The 22,096-nt window shown below is 39.0% G+C and overlaps 1 protein-coding gene across 5 annotated transcripts; it reads right to left on the bottom strand.

The window, feature by feature from the left end:
* Nucleotides 1–620: 620 nt before the first annotated feature.
* LOC147847042 (adhesion G protein-coupled receptor E3-like) lies at nt 621–21,730 on the bottom strand. Of its 5 annotated transcripts, XM_087237933.1 has the most exons (32): nt 21,592–21,645; nt 18,662–18,696; nt 18,475–18,513; nt 18,199–18,255; nt 16,911–17,024; nt 16,759–16,809; nt 16,597–16,647; nt 16,226–16,276; nt 16,063–16,116; nt 15,932–15,982; nt 15,774–15,815; nt 14,319–14,360; nt 14,139–14,192; nt 13,135–14,027; nt 10,991–11,035; nt 10,818–10,865; nt 10,635–10,685; nt 10,455–10,511; nt 9,784–9,816; nt 9,608–9,658; nt 9,451–9,507; nt 8,552–8,620; nt 8,269–8,464; nt 6,528–6,647; nt 6,073–6,254; nt 5,799–5,963; nt 5,521–5,724; nt 5,211–5,443; nt 4,972–5,038; nt 4,797–4,888; nt 4,549–4,711; nt 621–1,399 (listed from the first exon to the last, which is right to left on the bottom strand). In XM_087237933.1, the coding sequence occupies exons 18-32, from the start codon at nt 10,473–10,475 to the stop codon at nt 1,319–1,321; spliced, it is 1,734 nt and encodes a 577-aa protein (XP_087094059.1). In that variant the 5' UTR covers nt 10,476–10,511; nt 10,635–10,685; nt 10,818–10,865; nt 10,991–11,035; nt 13,135–14,027; nt 14,139–14,192; nt 14,319–14,360; nt 15,774–15,815; nt 15,932–15,982; nt 16,063–16,116; nt 16,226–16,276; nt 16,597–16,647; nt 16,759–16,809; nt 16,911–17,024; nt 18,199–18,255; nt 18,475–18,513; nt 18,662–18,696; nt 21,592–21,645; the 3' UTR covers nt 621–1,318. The 5 variants fall into 5 exon arrangements, with proteins under 5 accessions (XP_087094059.1, XP_087094058.1, XP_087094062.1 ...); XM_087237932.1 differs by lacking the exon at nt 9,451–9,507 and having other exon boundaries at nt 9,600–9,658; nt 13,977–14,027; nt 21,592–21,730; XM_087237936.1 differs by lacking the exon at nt 9,451–9,507 and having other exon boundaries at nt 9,600–9,658.
* Nucleotides 21,731–22,096: the final 366 nt, after the last annotated feature.

The raw sequence follows: 22,096 nt of genomic DNA, 5'->3' as shown, positions 1-22,096 counted from the left end.
ACCTGACCTTTTTTATATGGTTATGTGCCTTTTTATACAAACTTCTGCTTTAACTGTAACTGCCTGAATGTAGATTATAGTTTTTTTAACCAGTTTTAATAAAGATGGCTGAGAATGAACTCAGCCTTGGGTAAGAGATTGGGTAAACAGATTGTACTTCAAGCGTTTGCATTTTATTTGATTGTGGATCCTTTTGACAGGTCTGGAGTCAGCTCTAAACAGTCTAGTGGCTGTCTGATGTTTAGATGCTTAAGATATTGTTCAGAATAGTACGCACGTACACACATGGAAATTTTCCTAGGCTATCTGTGAAACCAATCAGGGTAGAAAACCAATATGTATGACGCAGTTAATGACGTTATGTGAGAGTATAACTGATGTTGATTTGTGATTGTAAGCAGAGCGGCCTAGGAACTCATTGCGAGTGCTGAAATTGCTTATCTTCCATAAATTTCATTTATTTATTTGAATCTCTGACTCTTCGTCATCTGACAGACTGCTCATTCTTTGGGTTAAAACTGTAAATAATCCCTTCAATAAAGTCCTTCATATTTTCTATTATGTGTATATTTGACGTTCGGGAGGTGTGGTGTGTAAAAACAACAACAACAGCTTTTACATCCATCATCATAGTGTCTGATTTTATTATGGTCATACATTTGTAATCATACTTTACCTTTACAAACAACTCAGCACTGTTAAATTACATCAGACGAAATCTTCAAGGATTATTTACTCATTTAAATATTAACATAACGATTCATCTTCAACCACTATCGCATTAAAAACCTGTTTGATAACAGAAGCATTTAATTAAAAGTACATTTGACTTTTTCTTTCCAAAATACAAGCAAGGATAGACACAAAACAATAACGTAAGATAAAATATTATAAAAGAAAGATAATGTATCAAAATTTATCCCCTGAATAAAATAACATTAGGCTGACGGCACAATCGCCTCACAGCAAGAAGGGCGCTAGTTTGAGCCTGGGTCAGTTGTCATTTCTGAATGGAGTTTGCATGTTCTCCCTGTGTTGGCGTGGGTTTCCTCCGGGTGCTCCTGATTCCCCCATAGTCCAAAAACATGGTATAGGGGAACTGAATAAGCTAAATTGGCCTAATGTATGTGAGTGTGTGCAAAAATGTGTGGGTATTCTCCAGTGCTGGAGAACCTTTCTGATTATTTTGATTGTCATGTAATAATGTGCACATTTCGTAAAGCTGCTTTGGAATCACAATCATCGTGAAAAGTGATATACATATTTAAATGGAATTAAATACTCAAAGGAAAATGAATGAATTGTACTGTATTTGCTGTTATTTCTCATTGATGCTGTGGTCCTGTTGTTGTCGTCCAGAGCACAGAGATGTGAAGCACTTTCTGTACTGCTGCCTGATCTGGATAAAAATCACACGACAGATTTGGAGATCAGTTTAACTTCAGAAAGTTTACAACGGGTTTAAAACAATTTACATAAGAAAAGTGATTCAGAAGACCAACCCCAGGCTCATTAATGATACGTACCACCCCTGTATTCATTTCTGGGCAGCACAAAATACGTCCCAGGAGGCAAATTGTTTTACAGTTTTTTTAGTTCTCAAATTTTTCTCACGAGTGCCATTCACATCTGCTGTTCTTGCTTTACCAGTTAAACGGTAACGGGTCTGTGACGTCAACGGCTTTCGTTTTAAGATTTAAAGGGCTAGCATTGCACCAGACTCCCTTAAACCCACCAGAGGCTGCTGAAGACTGACTGACTAACCAACTGGCCAATCCCCCCACCCAACACCTAGTAAGAGTATTTTCAAAAGCATTAATTGACCCAATCGCCCACTTCCCAAAACCCAACCGACAGTGTTTTCAAAGGAACTCAGAAAAAAAAACCTTGTGGCCGCCTGACTTATTATTTTTTTTTACCACATTCTCATTCTGTTGTTTGTTTTTGTTTTACCAGCTTTCTGGAACAGTTTTTGGTTAAACTAGAACCCTGTTGATGCAGTCAACTCCACTCTGCATCTCAAGTCCGTTGTTATACATGGTGAGCTACTGGACAAACTGGTAAGAGCGGAAAAGTCGTCCACATGGAGGTAAGCGATGAGCTGGTAGCGTGAAAAAAAAAATCAGAAGATGTTGGCGGCTTCATACCGCCCTGTAGCATTCGTTTTAAAGGCAAAATGCAGCCATACATACCTCTGGCTACATAATTCACACTCTCCAGAAATGTATACAGGGGTACATTTTTACTATGAGTCTGTGTTGCAGAAGACAACACCTATTTTCTTTATGTAAAAAGAGTAAAAGACAAACTCAAAATGGATTGAGAAAACTTGACCTAAAAGCAGTTTAACTGCAAAAATGCTTCTGTATTCATACTATGGGTTTTTTGTCGTGTCTAATCCAAATATCCTAAAATTCTTAAATCAAGAAGCATTTTTTAGACAAGCTAAAATGTTGTCTTGTTTAAAGAAATGAAGTCTAAATGAAGTGAGTTTTTTTTCCTGAAAACAAGCAAAATAATCTGCCAATGGGTTATGGGTGGGATATGGGTCGGGTTAGGGACAGGTTTGGGGGTATGTGTAGGCACAAGGGTGGGTTAAGGTGTAAAGGATGGGCAACAGTGTAATTACATAAATTAATTCCAGATGTATCAGCAATAAGTGCAATGTAAAAACATGTATTTACACAATAAATACATAGTAACAAATGATCAATTACAGTGTGAGTACATATTAGTAAAGGCCACCTAATATAAAGTTAAACCTTTGCATGTGTTATTGTTTACTGGTTTTAGTACTAGGATCTTTCCTAGTACTGTATTATACTTTAAGTTATTTGAACTCACAGATAAAGCTGCAGCAAAGAAAAATTATTACTTTTCCAGGCCAGAAAAATGACTTGATCTTTGAATTGATATAGAGTTACATAGTAAGCTCAAAAAGATGAGCAGATCAGTGTATGGGAACTTGAGTTCTGCTACCATTGATGATAAAGTCAACCCAAATATTCATAATAACAACTAATTAATATTCATAATTATATAGGCTAAATGTTGCTACACAGTTTAGAGATGTATCTGTTATGATCACCAGCAGTGTTGCCCTTGCAGGCTGCTAGAGAACACTGCTTGTCCTTCAGCTGAACTACATTTCCATCATGCCCTGCACTCACACACCACATCCCGATCAACCCTTCATTACACCAAGCTGAAGCTTGTCATTACTGATTACTGGGACTATATATATTCACAAACCACACACACTTATATCCAGTGCTGAGTCTTGTTAGCTGCTAGTGAACAATTGTAAGCGTTTCCCAGCCTTTTCTAGCCATTGTTTTGACCCTTTTGTCTTCCAACACTGGCTCATTGTGGACATTTACCCAAGTCTACATTTCTGAAGAGTGTGAAAAATGTACTTGGAGGTACATTTCCTTGCAGTTTTTGTTTCCGAATCCACCGCCGATGTGTGCACTTTTCAATAATCTCAAATGTCTCCTGTACATGCCTCTTACGCAAATCCACCAGATGGCGCAACAACATACACTAACTTCAGCTGACTGGCTGACCGATACCCAACCCACCCCCTTCCTTAAACTAAACCGATAATGTTTTCGAAGGCTAATTTAGAAAAAAGATTGCCACCGCGCAATTTTACCATGTTTTCAGATTTTTTTTTAACCACGTTCTCGGCCTGTTATTTATTTGCTTATGTTTTACCTACTTTCTGCAACTGTTCTTCGCCGGACTCTGATGCCTGTTTTTGCAGCAACCCATCAGGCAAACTAACAATAATAACGGGAAAACCCGTCCACATGGACAAAAATACCAGAAGCTATTGGTGCTGACGTCATACCGTCTTCCAGTAGCGTTCGTTTTTGCAGACTAAATGAAACCAAATGTAGTTCTCAGTACATTGTTCACACTTTCCAGCAATGTAAACTGAGGTATGTATCCACAGTGAGCCAGTGTTGTTTTATTCATCGTTTATGTTGTTTTGCTGCCTACCCCGACCATTCGCCTGTGACTTCGATTAAGCTTTGGATTACCTGCATGCTCCTGTCTGTCCCTGTTTTGACCTTGCCTGTATGATCATTCTCTAAATCAGGGGTGTCCAAATTCAGTCCTGGAGGGTCGGTGTCCTGCATAGTTTAGCTCCAACTTCCTCCAACACACCTGTCTGGAAGTTTAATTTCCTAGAAAGAGCTTGATTAGCTGGTTCAGGTGTGTTTAATTGGGGTTGGAACTAAAATATGCAGGACACTGGCCTTCCAGGACCGAGTTTGGACACCCCTGCTCTAAGTAAACTGCGTTTGGATCCTCGCCACTGCTGCCACCCGACTCATAACAGTATCTCCCTGCATTTCTTTAGGAGATAATTTAGTTGTCACTCCTGAAATTACAGAACTGTTACAGAAATACACTTAAACTGAACTGACTACCAAATTTAGGTACAAATGTCCAAAATAGGGTGAACACTATTGTAGTGTTCTCTCATGTTAACTGTTGATGTTGATTGGGGTGGTACTGAAGACTGAGTAAATGTCTGACCTCATTATTGAGCACACAGTAGATCAGGAAGATGAAGGTTCCCTGCTGAGAGTTCAAGACGAGGAAGAGGATGTAGATCACCATATTGACATTAGTGAAGAAACCCAGAATCCAAGGACAACCCAGAACCACAAACTGACCCAGTGTTTTAAACACCATAACCCTGCAGAGAATGGAATAGAGTTAATGTGAGGATTCAGTGAATACATCTTGTTCTCTTGGAGTAAACAACAAGGGATCCACATTACTTGGTTTGCTTCATCTGTGAAACTTCAACATTCAGATTTTTGAGGGATGAGTTCAGAGTGATGATGATGTTGATGAAGAGGATCATGTTTAACTGTGGAGAAAAGAAGAAATACCTAGTTTAGTTTTTTGGGCTTTGACAGCTTGTGTGAAAAAATGTTTGTTACTAGAACTTACTGCTAGTATGACACAAACAGGACCCAGAAAACTCCAGATAAACCCTTTATCATATTTAATCCAGCATCTAGGTCAATAAAAACACAATATTAAATTAAATAAATATGTAACTGAATAAAATTAAATAGTAAACTGTGGTCTGTGAGGATGTTACAGCCCGTGTACAAATATATATTAAAAAAAAATCTCCTGCTTTACTTCCTTTTAATCAAATGAGCTCAATAAAAACAACAACTCACTGTTTACTGTCGTAGCCTTTAGGATCAGTTACGACTGACACGCCCACCACAACCAGAGCAACCACATATCCAATCACACACAGGAACCAACCGCTGGGCCCCTCCCACTTTCTGGAGCTGATCTGTGATAGGTTCTTGACGCAGATGAAGAGCAGCACAGCTTCAATGAACATCCACACAAAGGCGGAGAGGAAGAGGAAGTGCAGAAGGCCTGCTATCACCACACACAACACCTGGAGAGCATGAGAGAGGGTTATGATGATTCTCAGTGCGGCTGTGCTGAGCTGTAGAGCTCCTTCATCATTCTCACCTGCTGAGGGCGAATGAGGCTCAGGAACTGTTGTGTGAGCAGAAACAGAAGGTGAGCCGACAGCAGACTGATGCAGATGTTGATTCGAGCCACATTATTGACTCCAGGACTCCACTGACAAAGAGCAAAGGACAACAGAGCCAAACTGAAGAACACCAGACCCACGATCACACACACCAGATTCAGCAGCTCCAGCAGATCGCTCTGAGAAAACATGCAGAGAACATGAGTGCCAGATCTGTGCTGCTCTTCAATGCTCTCTAAAAATGTTCTGGTACCGGTGGTGGACTGCTGCTGGTCTGCATGATGAGAGCGAATGTGGACAGATGAACACAGGAACACACAGTGTGGCTGCTGTTGCTGTTTAACACAGAACAACCATCTACAATCCACTCGCTGATATTCCAGTACACACAGGACAGAGAACCGCTGGGCTCAAACTCCTGCAAGAAGAAGAAGAAACAAGCAGAAAATATGAGCAGAGTGAATATTAGATGTGTTCAGATGTTGATCAGTGCTGATGTTGGACTAAAACACATTTCAGTCTCTCACTCTGATGTGTCTGAAGGTGAACTTGACTGGTTTGGTGAGTGCAGTGTTGCTGGTTTTGGGAAGAGTAGCTGAGATCACAGTGGACATCATGGTTTTAATGGTGTCATTAGTTGTGTTGAAGAAGTCGGCCTTCAGTAGATTCTCCATTGTGGTGTAGCTCATGAAAGCCACAGCAGCAGATCCTGTGAGACAGAAACAGAGAAATAAACCTCTCTTTAAAGTTACTGTTAGAGGAATAGTTCACCCATTTTGTCTTCTAACCACATTTTGGTTCTGTTGAACACAAAAGAAGATGCATTGAAGAATGTTGGAAACCTGCAACCACGGGTGTTCAACAGAAAGAAAAAACTCAAACTGATTTGAAACAAGCCAAGAGTAAATAAATGATGACAGAACTTTTATGTTGGAGTGAACTGACCCTTTAAAACTCCACAAAGATTTTAAATGTACTGTACTTGTTTCATTGTTGTTCTTGGCGATGTCTATGAGATCGATATCCATAGAAGAACTTGCTGTATCCAGTCGAGGGATTTTATCTAAGGTCACCTGTGGTCCAACCATGAAGACTTTTACCTCTAATTAAAAAAATACACAGCATATGATAATGGCAATACATGCAGATTACATTGCTCGGATTTCATGTCATAATTTGCAACCTATATTTCAAAATATTCAAATGTCTATTTGCATATTTGTACACAATTCTGATGGCTGAAAAAGATATGTAAACGGCAAGTTTCAAATTGCATGCACTCACCGGCCACTTTATTAGGAACACCTGTCTAACTGCCTGTTAACAATAATTTCTAATCAGCCAATCACATGGCAGCAACTCAATGCATTTAGGCATGTAGACATGGTCAAGAGGATCTGCTGCAGTTCAAAGCGAGCATCAGAATGGGGAAGATGATGATATAAGTGGCTTTGAAGGTGGCATGGTTTTTGGTGCCAGACGGGCTGGTCTGAGTATTTTTAGAAACTGCTGATCTACTGGGATTTTCACACACAACCATCTCTAGAGTTTACAGAGAATGCTCCGACAAAGAGGAAATATCCAGTGAGCGGCAGTTCTGTGGGCGCAAATGCCTTGTTGATGCCAGAGGTCAGAGGAGAATGGCCAGACTGGTTCCAGCAACAGTAACTCAAATAAGCACTCGCTACAACCGAGCTCTGCAGAAGAGCATCTCTGAACACACAACACATCCAACCTTGAGGCGGATGGGCTACAGCAGCAGAAGATCACACCGGGTGCCACTCCTGTCAGCTAAGAACAGGAAACTGAGGCTACAATTCACACAGGCTCAAAACTGGACAATAGAAGATTGGAGAAACGTTGCCTGCTCTGATGAGTCTCCATTTCTGCTGCCACATCCGAATGGTCGGGTCAGAATTTGGCATCAACAACATGAAAGCATGGATCCATCCTGCTTTGTGTCAACAGTTCAGGCAGGTGGTGGTGGTGTAATGGTGTGGGGGAGATTTTCTTGGTACACTTTGGGCCCATTAGTACCAATTGAGCATCGTGTCAACACCACAGCCTACCTGAGTATTGTTACTGACCATGTCCATCACTCTATGACCAAAGTGTGCCCATCTTCTGATGGGTTCTTCCAGCAGGATATGAGCCTTGTCATAAAGCGTGAATCATCTCAGACTGGTTTCTTAAACATGAAAATGAGTTCACTGTACCTAAATGTCCTCCACAGTCACCAGATCTCAGACCAATGGAGCACATTTTGGGATATAGTGGAACGGGAGATTGGCATCATGGATGTGCAGCTGACAAATCTGCAGCAACTGTGTGATGCTATCATGTCAATATAGAGCAAAATCTCTGAGGAATATTTCTAGCACGTTGTTAAATCGATGCCACAACTGATTAAGGCAGTTCTGAAGGCAAAAGTGGGATCAACATGGTACTAGTAAGGTATACCTAATAAAGTGGCTGTGTATGAGATATTATGTTAAATTTAAACATTAACTTGCATGTCAGTAAATAGCTTTATATATATATATATATATATATATATATATATATATATATATATATATATATATATATATATATATATATATATATATACACACACACACACACACACACATAATATTTTAAAATTCTATAAGGGAATAAAAATACAATTAATAATCAAAACAGAAAAAAAAAATACTTGTAAAGTTGTGGTTTTCACTCACCCACAGTGTCCAGAGTAAAGCTAACATAGTCACTTGTGTTTGTGGGCTTCACCAGCATGGACACCAGTTTCTCGCCTGCATTTAACACACGGTTTCCATCTGACACCAGTTTACTTGGGTCTGCTGCTGCTGCTGATGAAGACGTTACAACCATCCCTGTAGCATTGAGGACTGTATCCAAAATGATTTTCACATCCTAAATTTGGATAATTAGAATGAAAACATTCCTACTGTTTCATCATGTAAATTACAATTGATGATTATTTGGTTTGGTTTATCTTACTGTCAAAGGAAGCTCTTGAGCTGTAATGTTTTCTATCAGCCCGAGAACATTTTGCCATTGTCCTGCAGCCTGAAATCACAAATGAGCTTTGGTAAATTAAACTGAATAATGATCTCTGTGGAGTATTTTAATTTCTTTCATTGTTTAAAATGAAGTGCGTTCTCTAAAAGCAACAAGTGCAGCTGTTGTTTCAAGTTTTATTAATAAATCCAAAACCTCAAATCACAATGTTAGAAATTTGTCTTGCAAATACATACCCTGGATTCTTCCAGCACTGGGATATTCAGACATAGAACGAGAAAGATAAGACTATGTGATGTGCATTTGTGTTAAAAATAAGATTATATGTTATACAGCATATTATAAAACTGGTTAAACACGTCAAATACAAATTAAAGTTAATTCAAGATTCTGAAATTTCTAGGTCAGAAGAACAGACTTAATGTTATAATATGATCAATCAGATTGACTTTTATTTAAGTTAAAGTCAAACATTCAATGACTATAAAGACTCAGACTGAATTTGACAGCTGCAACGATGGAGAAATAATTATGACACACGCCGTATTTAAAATGCTCCTCTAGTAATTGTGAGAGATGAAAACCCAGCAGAATAAAATGCATGCAAATAGAAAAAGCATCAATAAAATATGTTCAACAACTTGTACTGAAAATCTTCACAATTCAACCAAATACAGAAAATGTCATTGTTTAAAATGAGCTTTTTGTTTATTTTAACACCCTATATAATATTAGTCTCAGTAATCTAACAATCTATAGCTATTTAAAGTGGATTTACTATCATAGATGTAAGTTAATGAGGAACTTGGGGGGATTTGCTAGTGTTTTTTTCAGTTTGCAGTGACAATTTCACCAAAACAGGATGATAGAAAGTCTACTCTCAGACTGGCCTGCAGAACTAGCGAATGTTGTGGAAGTGACTGATGATAAACTAACTGAAATGATAACAATCAGAAACAGAAGTTTATTCAGAACAAAATGATCATTTACTGTGCTTCTTTTGAAAGCCACATTCTAGTTTGTTTACACATTCACCTGTAGTAGTAGAGCTAGTAGATGTTGCGGAAGTGACCATGTGTGAAGAAACTGAAAAAAGCAGATAAACTCTGTTAAACACAAACTCAGATGCTGAATTACTCTGTTGCTTATAAAGAATTTGATCATGGAGCATTGCTTTTCAATATTACAGTTCAGTCCATCATCATCCTCACCTGTAGAAGTAGCTGATGTTGCGGAAGTGACGGCTGGTAAATGAACGGAAATAATAATAGATTAAAAACAAAGGCTAGTCAGTCTCAAACCAAGATTAACTGTGCTCTTCATGAAAATAGCCAGATTTTAGCTCTGACACATTGAAACAATTAAACATTGAAAAAAGTCATATGCAGATGCTCAATTGTTTCCTCATGTAAGAAGAGGGTCATGTACACTCTCAGAAATATAGGTACAGGAGCTGTCACTGAGGCAGTAGCTTTTCAAAGGTACAAAATTGTACCCAAAGAGTCCACAGTGGTACATAAAAGGTGCATATTAGTACCCAAATGTACCTAAAAAGTAACTCTGAAGTACCATTATGGACCCTTCAGGTACAAATTTGTACCTTTTGAAAAGGTACTGCCCCAGTGACAGCTCCTGTACCTTTATTTCTGAGAGTGTATCAATACTATTGTCCAGGCCAACATCATCCTTACCTGTAGAAAAATAACTAGAGGATGTTTTAGTAGTGAAGGGTATTAAAAAAACTGATAATAGATGAAAATTTGTTAAGTCAGACTTAAATGAAGATTTACTGTCTTCTTCACGAATAAATGTATTATGATGAGTTTTAATTTTAAAGCCACATTCAAGCAAAAAAGTAAATAAATAAAAAATACACATTCACCTGCAGTAATGGCCTTGGCATCTGTTTTGAAGTGGACAGTTGGTTCAGGCACAGGAACTGAAATAATGACAGACAGAAGCACATATTACATCAGAACCAGATGCTGACTACAAAGCTTTTAATGAAGATGATGATTATAAGGCAATATTTGTATAAAAGCCAGACTCCACATTCATTCACCTGTAGTAGTGGGACTGTAACATATTATGAAAGTGACGTTGTGTAAATAATCTGAAACCATAAAAGAGGAAGCAAAAGAGACTGATACAGTATCAGATGGAAATAGATGACTCTGATGATGAACTACTGTATTCTTCACTGTTTATAAATAACAGACTGCATTCAATCTAGTATCATTCTCACCTGTAGAATTTGCAGATGAATTAGTTGATGTTGTGGTATTGAGTGGCTCTGAAAAAAACAGAATAAAAAACAAAAGTAGAGTCAGATGCTGAACTTCCATGTTGTTCATAAAGAAACACATGTTGGCGTGTGTTTTAATATCACACAGTATCCAGCAGCAGCATCACCCTCACCTGTAGTAGAATTAGTTGATGTTGTGGAGGTGTTTAGTAAAGAATCTAAAACAATAGAAGACACATGTTAAATCAGACACAGATTCTGAATTCTTCATGAAGAATGAGGTTTATCATCATCATTATAACATTATCAACATTACAGTCTACCATCATCTTGACCTGTTGAAGTAAAATTAGTAGATGTTGTGGAATTGTCAAGAGGGGTCTGGCTGCAGACTCGGTGCAGTGCAATCTGAGCTGCATCCAATGTTTTTTAATGCGCTCACCTAACCCTACCCCTAACACTACCCGTCACAGTGACGTCGCTCACTCCATTGAGTGCATTGAGTCTGACTTTGCATCCCTGAGTGATGCAGTCTCAGCTTGCATCATAAAGGCTGCATCCAGATACTATTGGAATTGTCAGGGTGTAACAAGACTGATGGAAAAACCTACTGAATTTGACTCAGATGATGAACTACTGTGTTCTTTGTAAAAAAAATAATAAACATTTAGGCCATATTTTTAAAAGACTATTTTTAGACAAGTATCATTCTCACCAGTAAAATTAGCAGAACTAGTCGATGTTGCGGAAGTGACTGGCTTTAAAGAAACTAAAATAATAACAGAAGAAAACATATTAGATCAGATTCTGATACTGATGTGTCATGTTTCAAATAAAGAAACAGATCATTGAGTTTTGTTTTTAATTTCACAGTGCAGTCCAGCATTATCCTCACCTGTCGAAATGAAATTAGAAAGTGTTGTGGAGTTGTCGACAGGGGTCTGGCTGCAGACTCTGTGCAGTGCAATCTGAGCTGCATCCAATGTTTTTTAATGCGCTCACCTAACCCTACCCCTAACACTACCCGTCACAGTGACGTCACTCACTCCATTGAGTGCATTGAGGCTGACATGGCATCCCTGAGTGATGCAATCTCAGCTTGCATCATAAAGGCTGCATCCAGATACTATTGGAATTGCCAGGCTGTAACAAGACTGATGGAAAAACATACTGAATTTGACCCAGATGATGAACTACTGTGTTCTTTGTAAAAAAAATAATAAAAATTTAGGCCATATTTATAAAAGACTATTTTTAGTTAAGCATCAATCTCACCAGTAAAATTAGCAGAACTAGTAGATGTTGCAGAAGTGACTGGCTTTAAAGAAACTAAAATAATCACAGAAGAAAACATATTAGATCAGATTCTGATACTGATGTGTCATGTTTCAAATAAAGAAACAGATTATTGAGTTTTGTTTTTAATATCACAGTGCAGTCCAGCATTATCCTCACCTGTCGAAATGAAATTAGAAGGTGTTGTGGAATTGTCGACAGGGGTCTGGCTGCAGACTCGGTGCAGTGCAATCTGGGCTGCATCCAATGTTTTTTAATGCGCTCACCTAACCCACCCCTAACCCTACCCGTCACAGTGACGTCGCTCACTCCATTGAGTGCATTGAGTCTGACATGGCATCCCTGAGTGATGCAGTCTCAGCTTGCATCATAAAGGCTGCATCTAGATACTATTGGAATTGTCAGGCTGTAACAAGACTGATGGAAAAACCTACTAAATTTGACTCAGATGATGAACTACTGTGTTCTTTGTAAAAAAAAAAAAAAAAAAAAAAAAAAAAAAACAATTGAGGCCATATTTTTAAAAGACCATTTTTAGTCAAGTATTATTCTCACCAGTAAAATTAGCAGAACTATTACATGTTGCGGAAGTGACTGGCTTTAAAGAAACTAAAATAATAACAGAAGAAAACATATTAGATCAGATTCTGATGCTGATGTGCAGGGTCAGACGGAATCTGCGGATGTTTTTTGCTATTTCTGCAGAGAATTTTGGTAAAAATCTGCGGATTTCTGCGGAATTATTTTGGGAGTATCCAGCGGAGTATCACAACTAAAACCTTAATATATTAAATAAAAAGTAATAAATTACTGAATAAAAACTGAATAAATTCATATTTACACATTTATTCAAGTAAATAAATAGAATAAAAATCTCCTGCAATCTGCGGAATTCTGCTGAAAATCTGTGGAATTCTGCATGCGCAGATTCCGTGTGGGCCTACTGATGTGTCATGTTTCAAATAAAGAAACAGATTATTGAGTTTTGTTTTTAATATCGCAGTGCAGTCCAGCATTACACTCAACTGTCGAAATGAAATTAGAAGGTGTTGTGGAATTGACAGACCGCGAAGAAACTGATACAAAAACGGATTCAAAAGATGTTAGATGTCAGAATCAGATGATCAACTGGGTTGTTCTTTTAAAAACATCATGAGGCATTGATTGAGCCCACTTCACAATTCACACATTGCTGTCTGCCTAGTTTCTGTCCTATACTTATGCTGAAAAGACCATAATGGTCCAACATTCCTGACCATTATCACCAATAAAGCCTAGAAAAAAAGGCCATCAATTTATTGTAAACCGATTCCAGTTCCAGTTATCAAAGGAATAATTTGTTTCTTAGTTTTAGTTTTGTATCTTTTAAATTGTTTAAAATTCAAAACTGTAATATATACATCAGTGTAAAATGTATAAATGGTGGAAAAACATATATCTGACATGGTATATCTGGGTCTCCACTTTTGCCATGGCATCTTTAACAAACTTATCTCTCGGGTTTTTCCAAACCTGTAACAAAAACTTTCCTCCTTTCCATGGCTGTTGTAATTTCTAGCCAAGAATTATTGTTCATCAGGTTATCTCTTTGATCACGGGTCATGAAGATGTCTGTACAGTTTTACCAGTTTTAGAGAAAATCTCTTCAAAGTGTTTCATATTCAACTCAAATTAAACGCGCATCGTTAAAAAAAAATAAAATAAAAAACATGTGCTCCAAAAGCCGAAATTTCATTTCACACACCCAAAGCGAACCAACACAAACACCGTGATGACGTCACATTCACCATGCGCACTCAATCGAATTAGCGGACCCACTGAGTATAAACTAGGCTTTACAGTCCAGTGCAACATTACCCTCACCTGTGGAAGTGAAATTAGCAGATGTTGTGGAATTGACAGGCTGTGAAGGCACTAATGCAAAAACAGATACAAAAGATGTTACTTCATAGTCAGATGACCAGCTGTGTACTTCTTTACAAAAACCAACAATATTTTTAAAAGACCACATCTAGCCACTCTCACCAGTAAAATTAGCAGAACTAGTAGATGTTGCGGAAGTGACTGGCTTTAAAGAAACTAAAATAATAACAGAAGAAAACATATTAGATCAGATTCTGATGCTGAATTGTCATGTTTCAAATAAAGAAACAGATCATTGAGTTTTGTTTTTAATATCACAGTCGAGTCTAGCATTATCCTCACCTGTCGTAGAAGGTGTTGTGGAATTGACAGACTGCCAAGAAACTGAAACAAAAACAGATGATAGAAGAGGTTACTTCAGTCAGATGATCAGCTGTGTACTTCTTTACACAAACATTATCAAGCAATCATTTTAAAAGACCACATCCATTCATGTATCACTCTCACCAGCAAAACTATCAGAACTAGTTGATGTTGCGGAAGTGACTGGCTCTAAAGCCAATAATAACAGAATTAAACCATATTAAATCAAATATTTAGATACTGAAACAATAAAATATGCAAAAGAGATGTTAACTAAAACTTAGGGCTGCTCGATTTTGGAAAAAATCATAATCACGATAATTTTGGTCATAATTGTAATCACGATTATTCAAAACGATTATCAGTTGAAGTCAAAATTATTAGCGCTCCTGAGAATTTTGTTTTTTTAAATAACTATTTCCCAAGTTATGTTAAACAGAGCAAGGAATTTTAACTGTATTTCCTCTAATATGTTTTTTTCTTCTGGAGAAAGTCTTATTTCTTTTATTTTAGCTAGAATAAAAGCAGGTTAAACCCATTTTAAGGTCAATATTATTAGCCCACTTAAACAAAATATATTTTTTGATTGTCTGCAGAAGAAACTACTGTTATACAATGACTTGCCTTAGGTATGTTTGGCTTTGGTTCGTCTGTACAAAACAAAGAATGCTATGCTATATGAACGGGTATGACGCTGGCGCCGTAATTCCGCTACTGGCTGACTGCTCACCTCCTTATGAACAGCTTTTCTGCTATTGCCAGTTTGTTCAGTGGCTCGCCACGTACGTTGATGGACTTGGCATGTGGAGCGGAGTTGACCATAATGACGGGGTTTGAGTTTGGCGAAGAACGGTTCCAGAAAGCAGCAAGACAAAAACAAAAGCCAAAAAGTGAGATCTGAAAATGTGGTAAAAATCAGGTGGCTGTGAGGGCTTTTCCTTTTCTGGATTGCTTTTGAAAACACTATTGGTTGGGTTTAGGTCGGTCAGTCAGTTGGTCCACTGACTTACTCTTGTGGTAAGTCTCTAAGCAGGCACGAATGTCACTCGTGAGAGAAACTTGAAATCTTAAAAAGCGCAAACGGTGGCCTCTAGTGGATTCACATAAACAAAAACTGCGAAGAGATGTATCTCCTGGGACGTATTTCGTGCTCTTCAGAAATATATACAGGGGTACGTATCCACAATGAGCCTGGGTTGGATAATTTACTGTGTTCTTCATGAAAAAGAGAGTTTTTTGAGACCCACATTTCAGTTGTGAAATACATTTGCCTACAGTAGTAGAATGTGATGGAAGTATATATAGAGGAACTAAAACTACTATTTGGCTGTAAAACCCCTGATAAAACACCATATTCAAAAAGTCCAATCATACTCAAAGAACAGGCTTCATGATATTTATGAAAGACCACATTCAGTTAAGCATCCTTCTCACCTGTATCAGCAGAAATATTAGATGAGGCGGATGTGACTAGCTCTGAAGAAACAAAAACATGGCAAATCAGACTTAGATGCAACTATCATGTTGTCCATAAAGAAACTATATGGAAGCTTATGTTTCAAGATTGCAGTCCAGTCCAGGGTCATCTTTACCTGCAGTAGTAGTATTAGTAGGCATTGTGGACTTGACAGGCTGTAAATGTACTGATACAAAAACAGATGGAAAGAGAGGTTAAACATCATAAGAGGAAATCTCTAAATGATCTAGTCTAAACCCTCCTCACCTGTAGAATTAGCAGAACTATTAGATGTTGTGGCGTTGATTGACTCTAAAGAAACTAAAATAGTAATAACAGATTCAGATGCTGAATTACCATGTTGTTCATGAATAACTTAATTATTGAAGTTTGAGTTTTAGTTTTACATTAATTCTAGCATCATCCTCACCTGTAGAAGTAGAACTAGTAGATGTTGTGGACGTGACTGTTGGCAAAGGAACTGAAATAGATAAAGCTGGAGTTAATTGGATGATCAATTAGGATGTCTGAGCTCTTTTTAAAGACAAGTACAAAGAGGAGCTTCTTCTAGAGCAGGGGTGGCCAACCCTGTTCCTGGAGAGCCACCTTCCTGCAGATTTCAGTTGCAACCCATATCAAACACACCTGCCTGTAATTATCACGTGGAGTTCAGGTCCTAATTAATTGGTTCAGGTGTGTTTGATATGGGTAGCAACTGAAATCTGCAGGAAGGTGGCTCTCCAGGAACAGGGTTGGCCACTCCTGTTCTAAAGGCACATTTCAGGCGGGCAACACATTCACCTGTAGTAGTGGGATTGGTACATATTATTGTAGTGGACGTGTGTGAAGAAACTGAAATGATAAAAGAGGGAAGAACAAATGTTAAATCACACTCAAGAAAGTACTTCTGAAAGGATTAGAGTAACGTTACAATTCTACAGTGCAGTCCAGCATCATGCTCACCTGTAGAAGTAGAACTATTAGACGTTGCGGAAGTGACCAATGGTGAAGAAACTGGAACAACAGGTGGAAACAGATGATCAAACAGACTCAACTTATGAATTACTGTGTTATTTAAAAAGACAATGAGATAAAGGGTTATGTTTTGATATTACAGCCAAGTTCAGTGTTCTCCGCAACTGTAGATGCTGAATAGTCATCTGGTGTGATTGTTTTTGGCAACATGATTGCAACATCTGTTGTATTGTTGCTGCTTATTTCAGTAACATCTGAAAAAAAAATCAATCAATAAACTACTGTGATCATGATTTATTTTCTAAAAGACCACATTCAATTGAGTACCATTCTCGCCTGAAGAATAAGCAGACCTAGTAAAAGCATTGGAAGTGGCTGCCTCTGAATAAAGAAGAAAACCATATAATCTAAATAAATATAGTCTCAAGGTGTTCTCACACTAGGCTATCCGAACCGTGCCCAGGTGCATTTGACCCCCATTTCCCACTAGGCTTGACAAGTGTAAGTGCTACAAATCGTGCCTAGGTACGGTTCAGTTGGCCGGCCCTAGCCCAGTTGGAAGAGGTGTGCCAGAGCATGGTTTGGTTGGGCTTTAGGGTGGTACGCTTGTGAGTGCAAAGCGTGACTGAACCCAAAACTGAAGATGCAACATTTAAGGGACAGTTTCATATGGATTTATTAATCGTTCTTTCATTTCAATGAACACAAACTGTCATAGTTTATTAACGATACAAACCCCCAGCTGCCACCCTCAGCAAACCTCCTAATACCTGCAGCACGATTACTTTCATGAAATTTTTTCGAGAGTCAAAAGTGGTGGATCTGTTCAGCGAAAGAGTTGACTGTGTCATCTCATCCTAAACGACTCAAAATAATACCCAACGATATGACTAAAGCAATCTCCACTGTACTGAGCAAGAGCATTTCTCCTATGATCAGTCTTTTAACTGTACAGTGGCATCATCAATGACATAAGCGTGCTTGGGCTCGGAAGGTAAAATTGCAGTGCGAGCGTAGGCCTAAAGGGAGATGGGAGTGTGGACAATCGCTCTCAGGCACAGTTCAAGACAACCATGCCTAGTGCGAGCACACCCTCAGATGTTGAATTACCAAGGTGTTCATTAAAATAACTGATAGTTATGAACTACTCCAGGGGTGTCCAAACTCAGTCCTGGAGGACCGGTGTCCTGCTGAGTTTAGCTCCAACCTGCTTCAACACACCTGCCAGGTGGTTTTCAGTTTATCTAGTAAGAGCTTGATTAGCCAGTTCAGGTGTGTTTGATTTGGGTTGGAGCTAAACTCTCCAGGAAACCAGCCCTCCAGGACTGAGTTTAGAGACCAGAGAGATTTCTGTTCAAATCCAGTCTGCAGCGCCACATTTGACATTCAGTCAAACACAATCACAGAAGAATCATCAGACTACCGTACCAGCTAAGCTCATGTTTGGTATGGCTGTTGTGCTGGTGTTGCTCATGTTATTGCCAGCTGAAAAAAGATGCATATAAATCAAATTACAAAATCGCACACACAAACACTGAGCCATATAAAGGTCATATGATATAACATATATGAATATGAACTCTCAACTTATGAAAGGCTGCATTTTGATATTAGTCTTTCTGACATTATTGACATTTAAAGACTTTGCATATTTGATTAGATAAGTAGACCAGTGTGCAATCCCCCACCATCATGTATACTTACGCAGAATAACAGAGACGAGAGCCAGTGTTCTTATAAAACCTGAAAAGCATATCAAATTCACTAAAAGGTGTTATTAAAAGTCATCTGACGATAGCCCGTTTCAAACAAGCCTGTGTTGAAGGCGGGATTTGTTGGGTGAATTGGTGAAGAAGTAACTTTTACTAAACTTGGCAAGAAAAACACTCACTTTTATGAAGAGAGGAGGCCATTGTCAGCATTTATCTTTATCCAAAGAAACAAACAAAAACAGATGATAGGAAAAGTTTCCCTCACAGGTCAGAAAAAAACAAAAACAAAGTAGCATTGGCACTGATGCGTGACCTTGTTTGTTTATTCTGTGTTATAAACATGAATGGAATATTCCACTGAATATATGAACATGTTAGAATTGCACGCAGTAGGAGGTTTAAGCATTTATACCTGAACATATAAATTTAAAAAAATTAATGAATACATTTTGGTGACAAACCTCAATATTGGTGTCTAGCATCTTTCTAGCTCAGCTAACATTGTAAGCGTCATATAGCATGATTGCATCATTCACTGAGGTCTATTCCCTCATAGTCCAGATAAAAAAACTAATCTCTAATCCATTGCTTTAGCATTCTCAGACCAAGCCATCTCGACACTCACTAGTTCCCTGATTTAGACCTTTGGCTTTCCTGCAATATCAGCTCTTTCAGAGATCCAACAGATTTAACACCCATCGTGGCTGCTAGTCCTGTGTCAACAACTGTCATAGCCAACCAACCCAGAGACACCTAACAAAAAGGCCACTAGCCCTGTCTTTTCCCAAGATAGCAGCCACCCCAGTCTCTCTTCCCTAGATGGCCACCAGCCCAGGGGCTTTTTCCATAATCATTGCCAACCCAGTGTCTTTTCCTTACATGGCCCCCAGCCCTGTCTTTTCCAAAGATAACAATGATCCTAAAGTTTTTTCTTAAAATTATCACCAACAACACTGTCTTCTGTACATTACCCCAATCCAGAGTTTCATCCCTAGATTAACCCCAAATGCAGAGTTTCCTTCCTAGAATAACTCCAGGCCAGAGTCTCCTCCCAAGACAGTCTCTAACCCAGAGTCTCTTCTCAAGATGACCACCAGCCCAGAGTCTCTTTCAAAAATAACCACCAACCCAGATTGTCTTCCCTAAGTTAAGAGAATCCAGCCCAGTCTCATCTCTAGATTAACCTCAGCCCAGAGTCTCATATAGCCTCCAACCCAGAGGCTCTCCTCAAGATGACCACCAGCCTAGAGTCTCTTCTCAAGATGACCACCAGCCCAGAGTCTCTTTCAAAAATAACCACCAATACAGAGTGTCTTCCCCAAGTTAACCACAACCCAGAGTCTCATCTCTAGACTAACCTCAGCCCAGGGTTTATTCCCAAGACCTTCTCAAGATGATCACTAACCCAAAGTATTTCCCTAAGATTGTCACCAACCCAGAGGCTCTTCAAGATGATCACCACCACAAGAGTCTTTTTTGAAAATAACAGTCAATCCACAGTCTCATCCCTAGATGTACCCTAACTCAGACTGTCTACCCTAGACTACCCCTGACCCAGAGTGCCTAACCTAGACTACCCCCAAACCAAAGTCTTTTCCCTAGACGAACCCCTGATCCACAGGCTCTTTCCTAGATTTCCACCCAGAAACTCTTCTCTAGATTAACCGGTCCAGGAACATTCTTATTATGACCTCAAGAGTCTTTTCTAAGTTAGCAGTCAACCCAAAGTCTCTTCCCTAGATGCACCCCAAACCAGAGTGCCTTCCCTACATTAATCCTAACCCAGAGACTCTTCCCTAGATTACCCCTGACCAACAGGCTCTTCCCTAGATTTACCCCCCCCCCATCCAGAAACTCTTCTCTAGATTAACCCCAACATAGCATCTTCCTTAGAGTAAGCCCCACCCAGAAACTCTTCCCTAGATTAAACCCAGTCCAGTATCTTCCCAACAGAGAGACCTTTTCCTAGATTAACCCCAGCGCAGGGTCCCTTCTTAAGATAGCCAACATCCCAGAGGTTCTTCTCAAGATGTTCACCAAACCAAAGTATTTTCATTAGATAGCCATTAGCCCAGGGTCTTTTCTCAGGATGACCACCAGCAAAGAGTCTTTTTACAATATAGCAGACAACCCAAAGTCTCTTTCCTAGATGCACCCCAACCCAGAGTCTTTTCTATAGATGAAACCCAACCCAGTGTGCCTTCCCTAGATTACCCCTCACCCACAGTGTCTACCTTAGATTAACCCCAATCCAGAGTCTCTTTCCTATATTAACCATAACCCACAGGCTTTTCCCTAGATTTACCCCCACCCAGAATCTCTTCTCTAGTTAACCCCAACCCCAACATAGTGTCTGCCCTAGATTAACCCTCACCCAGAAACTCTTCCCTAGATTTACCCCCACCCAGAAACTCTTCTCTAGATTAACCCCAAGATAGTGCAGGGTCTCTTCCAAAGATGTTCACCAACCCAAAGTCTTTTCCTAAGATGGTCACCAGCCTAGGGTCTCCTATTGAGATGACGACCAGACCAGAGTCTCTTCCCTAGAAGAACCCCAACCCAGCCACCGGTCCAGAGTCTCTTTCTATCCTGTCTGCCACTGCTGACTTCTGGCGCTCTTTTAGTTCGTGACTCCATTCCAAAGGCTGTTTTAGTCCATGGCTCCGCTTCAGATCTGGTGCCGCCTGTGCCACAGTGGTTGTACTTAGCCCCAGTGAAGTGGTTTCCTGCCCTGCTAGCTCTATTTTGCTGGCTTCAACCTGGCTTTGCCTTGTCTCACTGCCCCCTTTGTGTTCCCTGTATTCACCCCTTTGTTTTCTATTTTTCTGGTTAGCCCTCTTGTAATTTAGTCTGAGTTTGTTGATCTTTGAATGCCAATGTTAACAGTTTATTGTTTACTTATTCTAGTTTCCTGCCTTGTCTTTTTTCAGTTCTTGTTTTTGTTTTGTTACAGAAAAAAAACTTTAAAACTCCACATGACCTTTCCTCTTTGCATTGGCTTTACCATTTGTTACTTAAAAAACGATCACACATCATGAACACAGAAAAACACCTGCTGAAGCGTATAACATTTTACAAAGATCATTATGAACAGAAAAGTACATCTTACCTGATATGAGCTGATAATGAATGATCCTCAACTGACAAGATAGACTTCTTAACTAATACAATACCTCTTTGTGTTGAGCAGTATAAAGAAATGTTGTCTGTTCATGGAAATATGTTCCCAAGTTCCTCCTATGGTCTGTATTGTTTCACTGTCAAATTCAAATTTTAAAGCCAGTGCAAAAACAACAAAAATCCCATGTCCAGTTCCTTTGTAGTGTATTTTTAGAAACATCATTAGAGCATTTGTTTTTTTAATTATTTTTTTTACCGGAGATGGCACTACATGGGTGGGTTAAAAGGTATAAAGCTCAGGGTATTAAGTTTTTTTTACTGTTTAAGGGTGCTTTCACACCTGTAAATCGATTCAGTTGTTCCGAAACAGAGATTACAATTGTTACATTGTTGCTCTTTGCTCTTGGAGCGGTTCGCTTTCACACTACAAAGTTTATAATCGGACCAAAAGAGCTAAAACAAGTCACGTGCGAGTAAACTCTGCTCACATTGGT

Source organism: Danio rerio, chromosome 1 (assembly GCF_052040795.2).
Source record: "Danio rerio strain M-AB ecotype USA chromosome 1, GRCz13ab, whole genome shotgun sequence".
NCBI lineage: Eukaryota > Metazoa > Chordata > Actinopteri > Cypriniformes > Danionidae > Danio > Danio rerio.
This window is presented reverse-complemented; position numbering and strand designations above follow the sequence as displayed.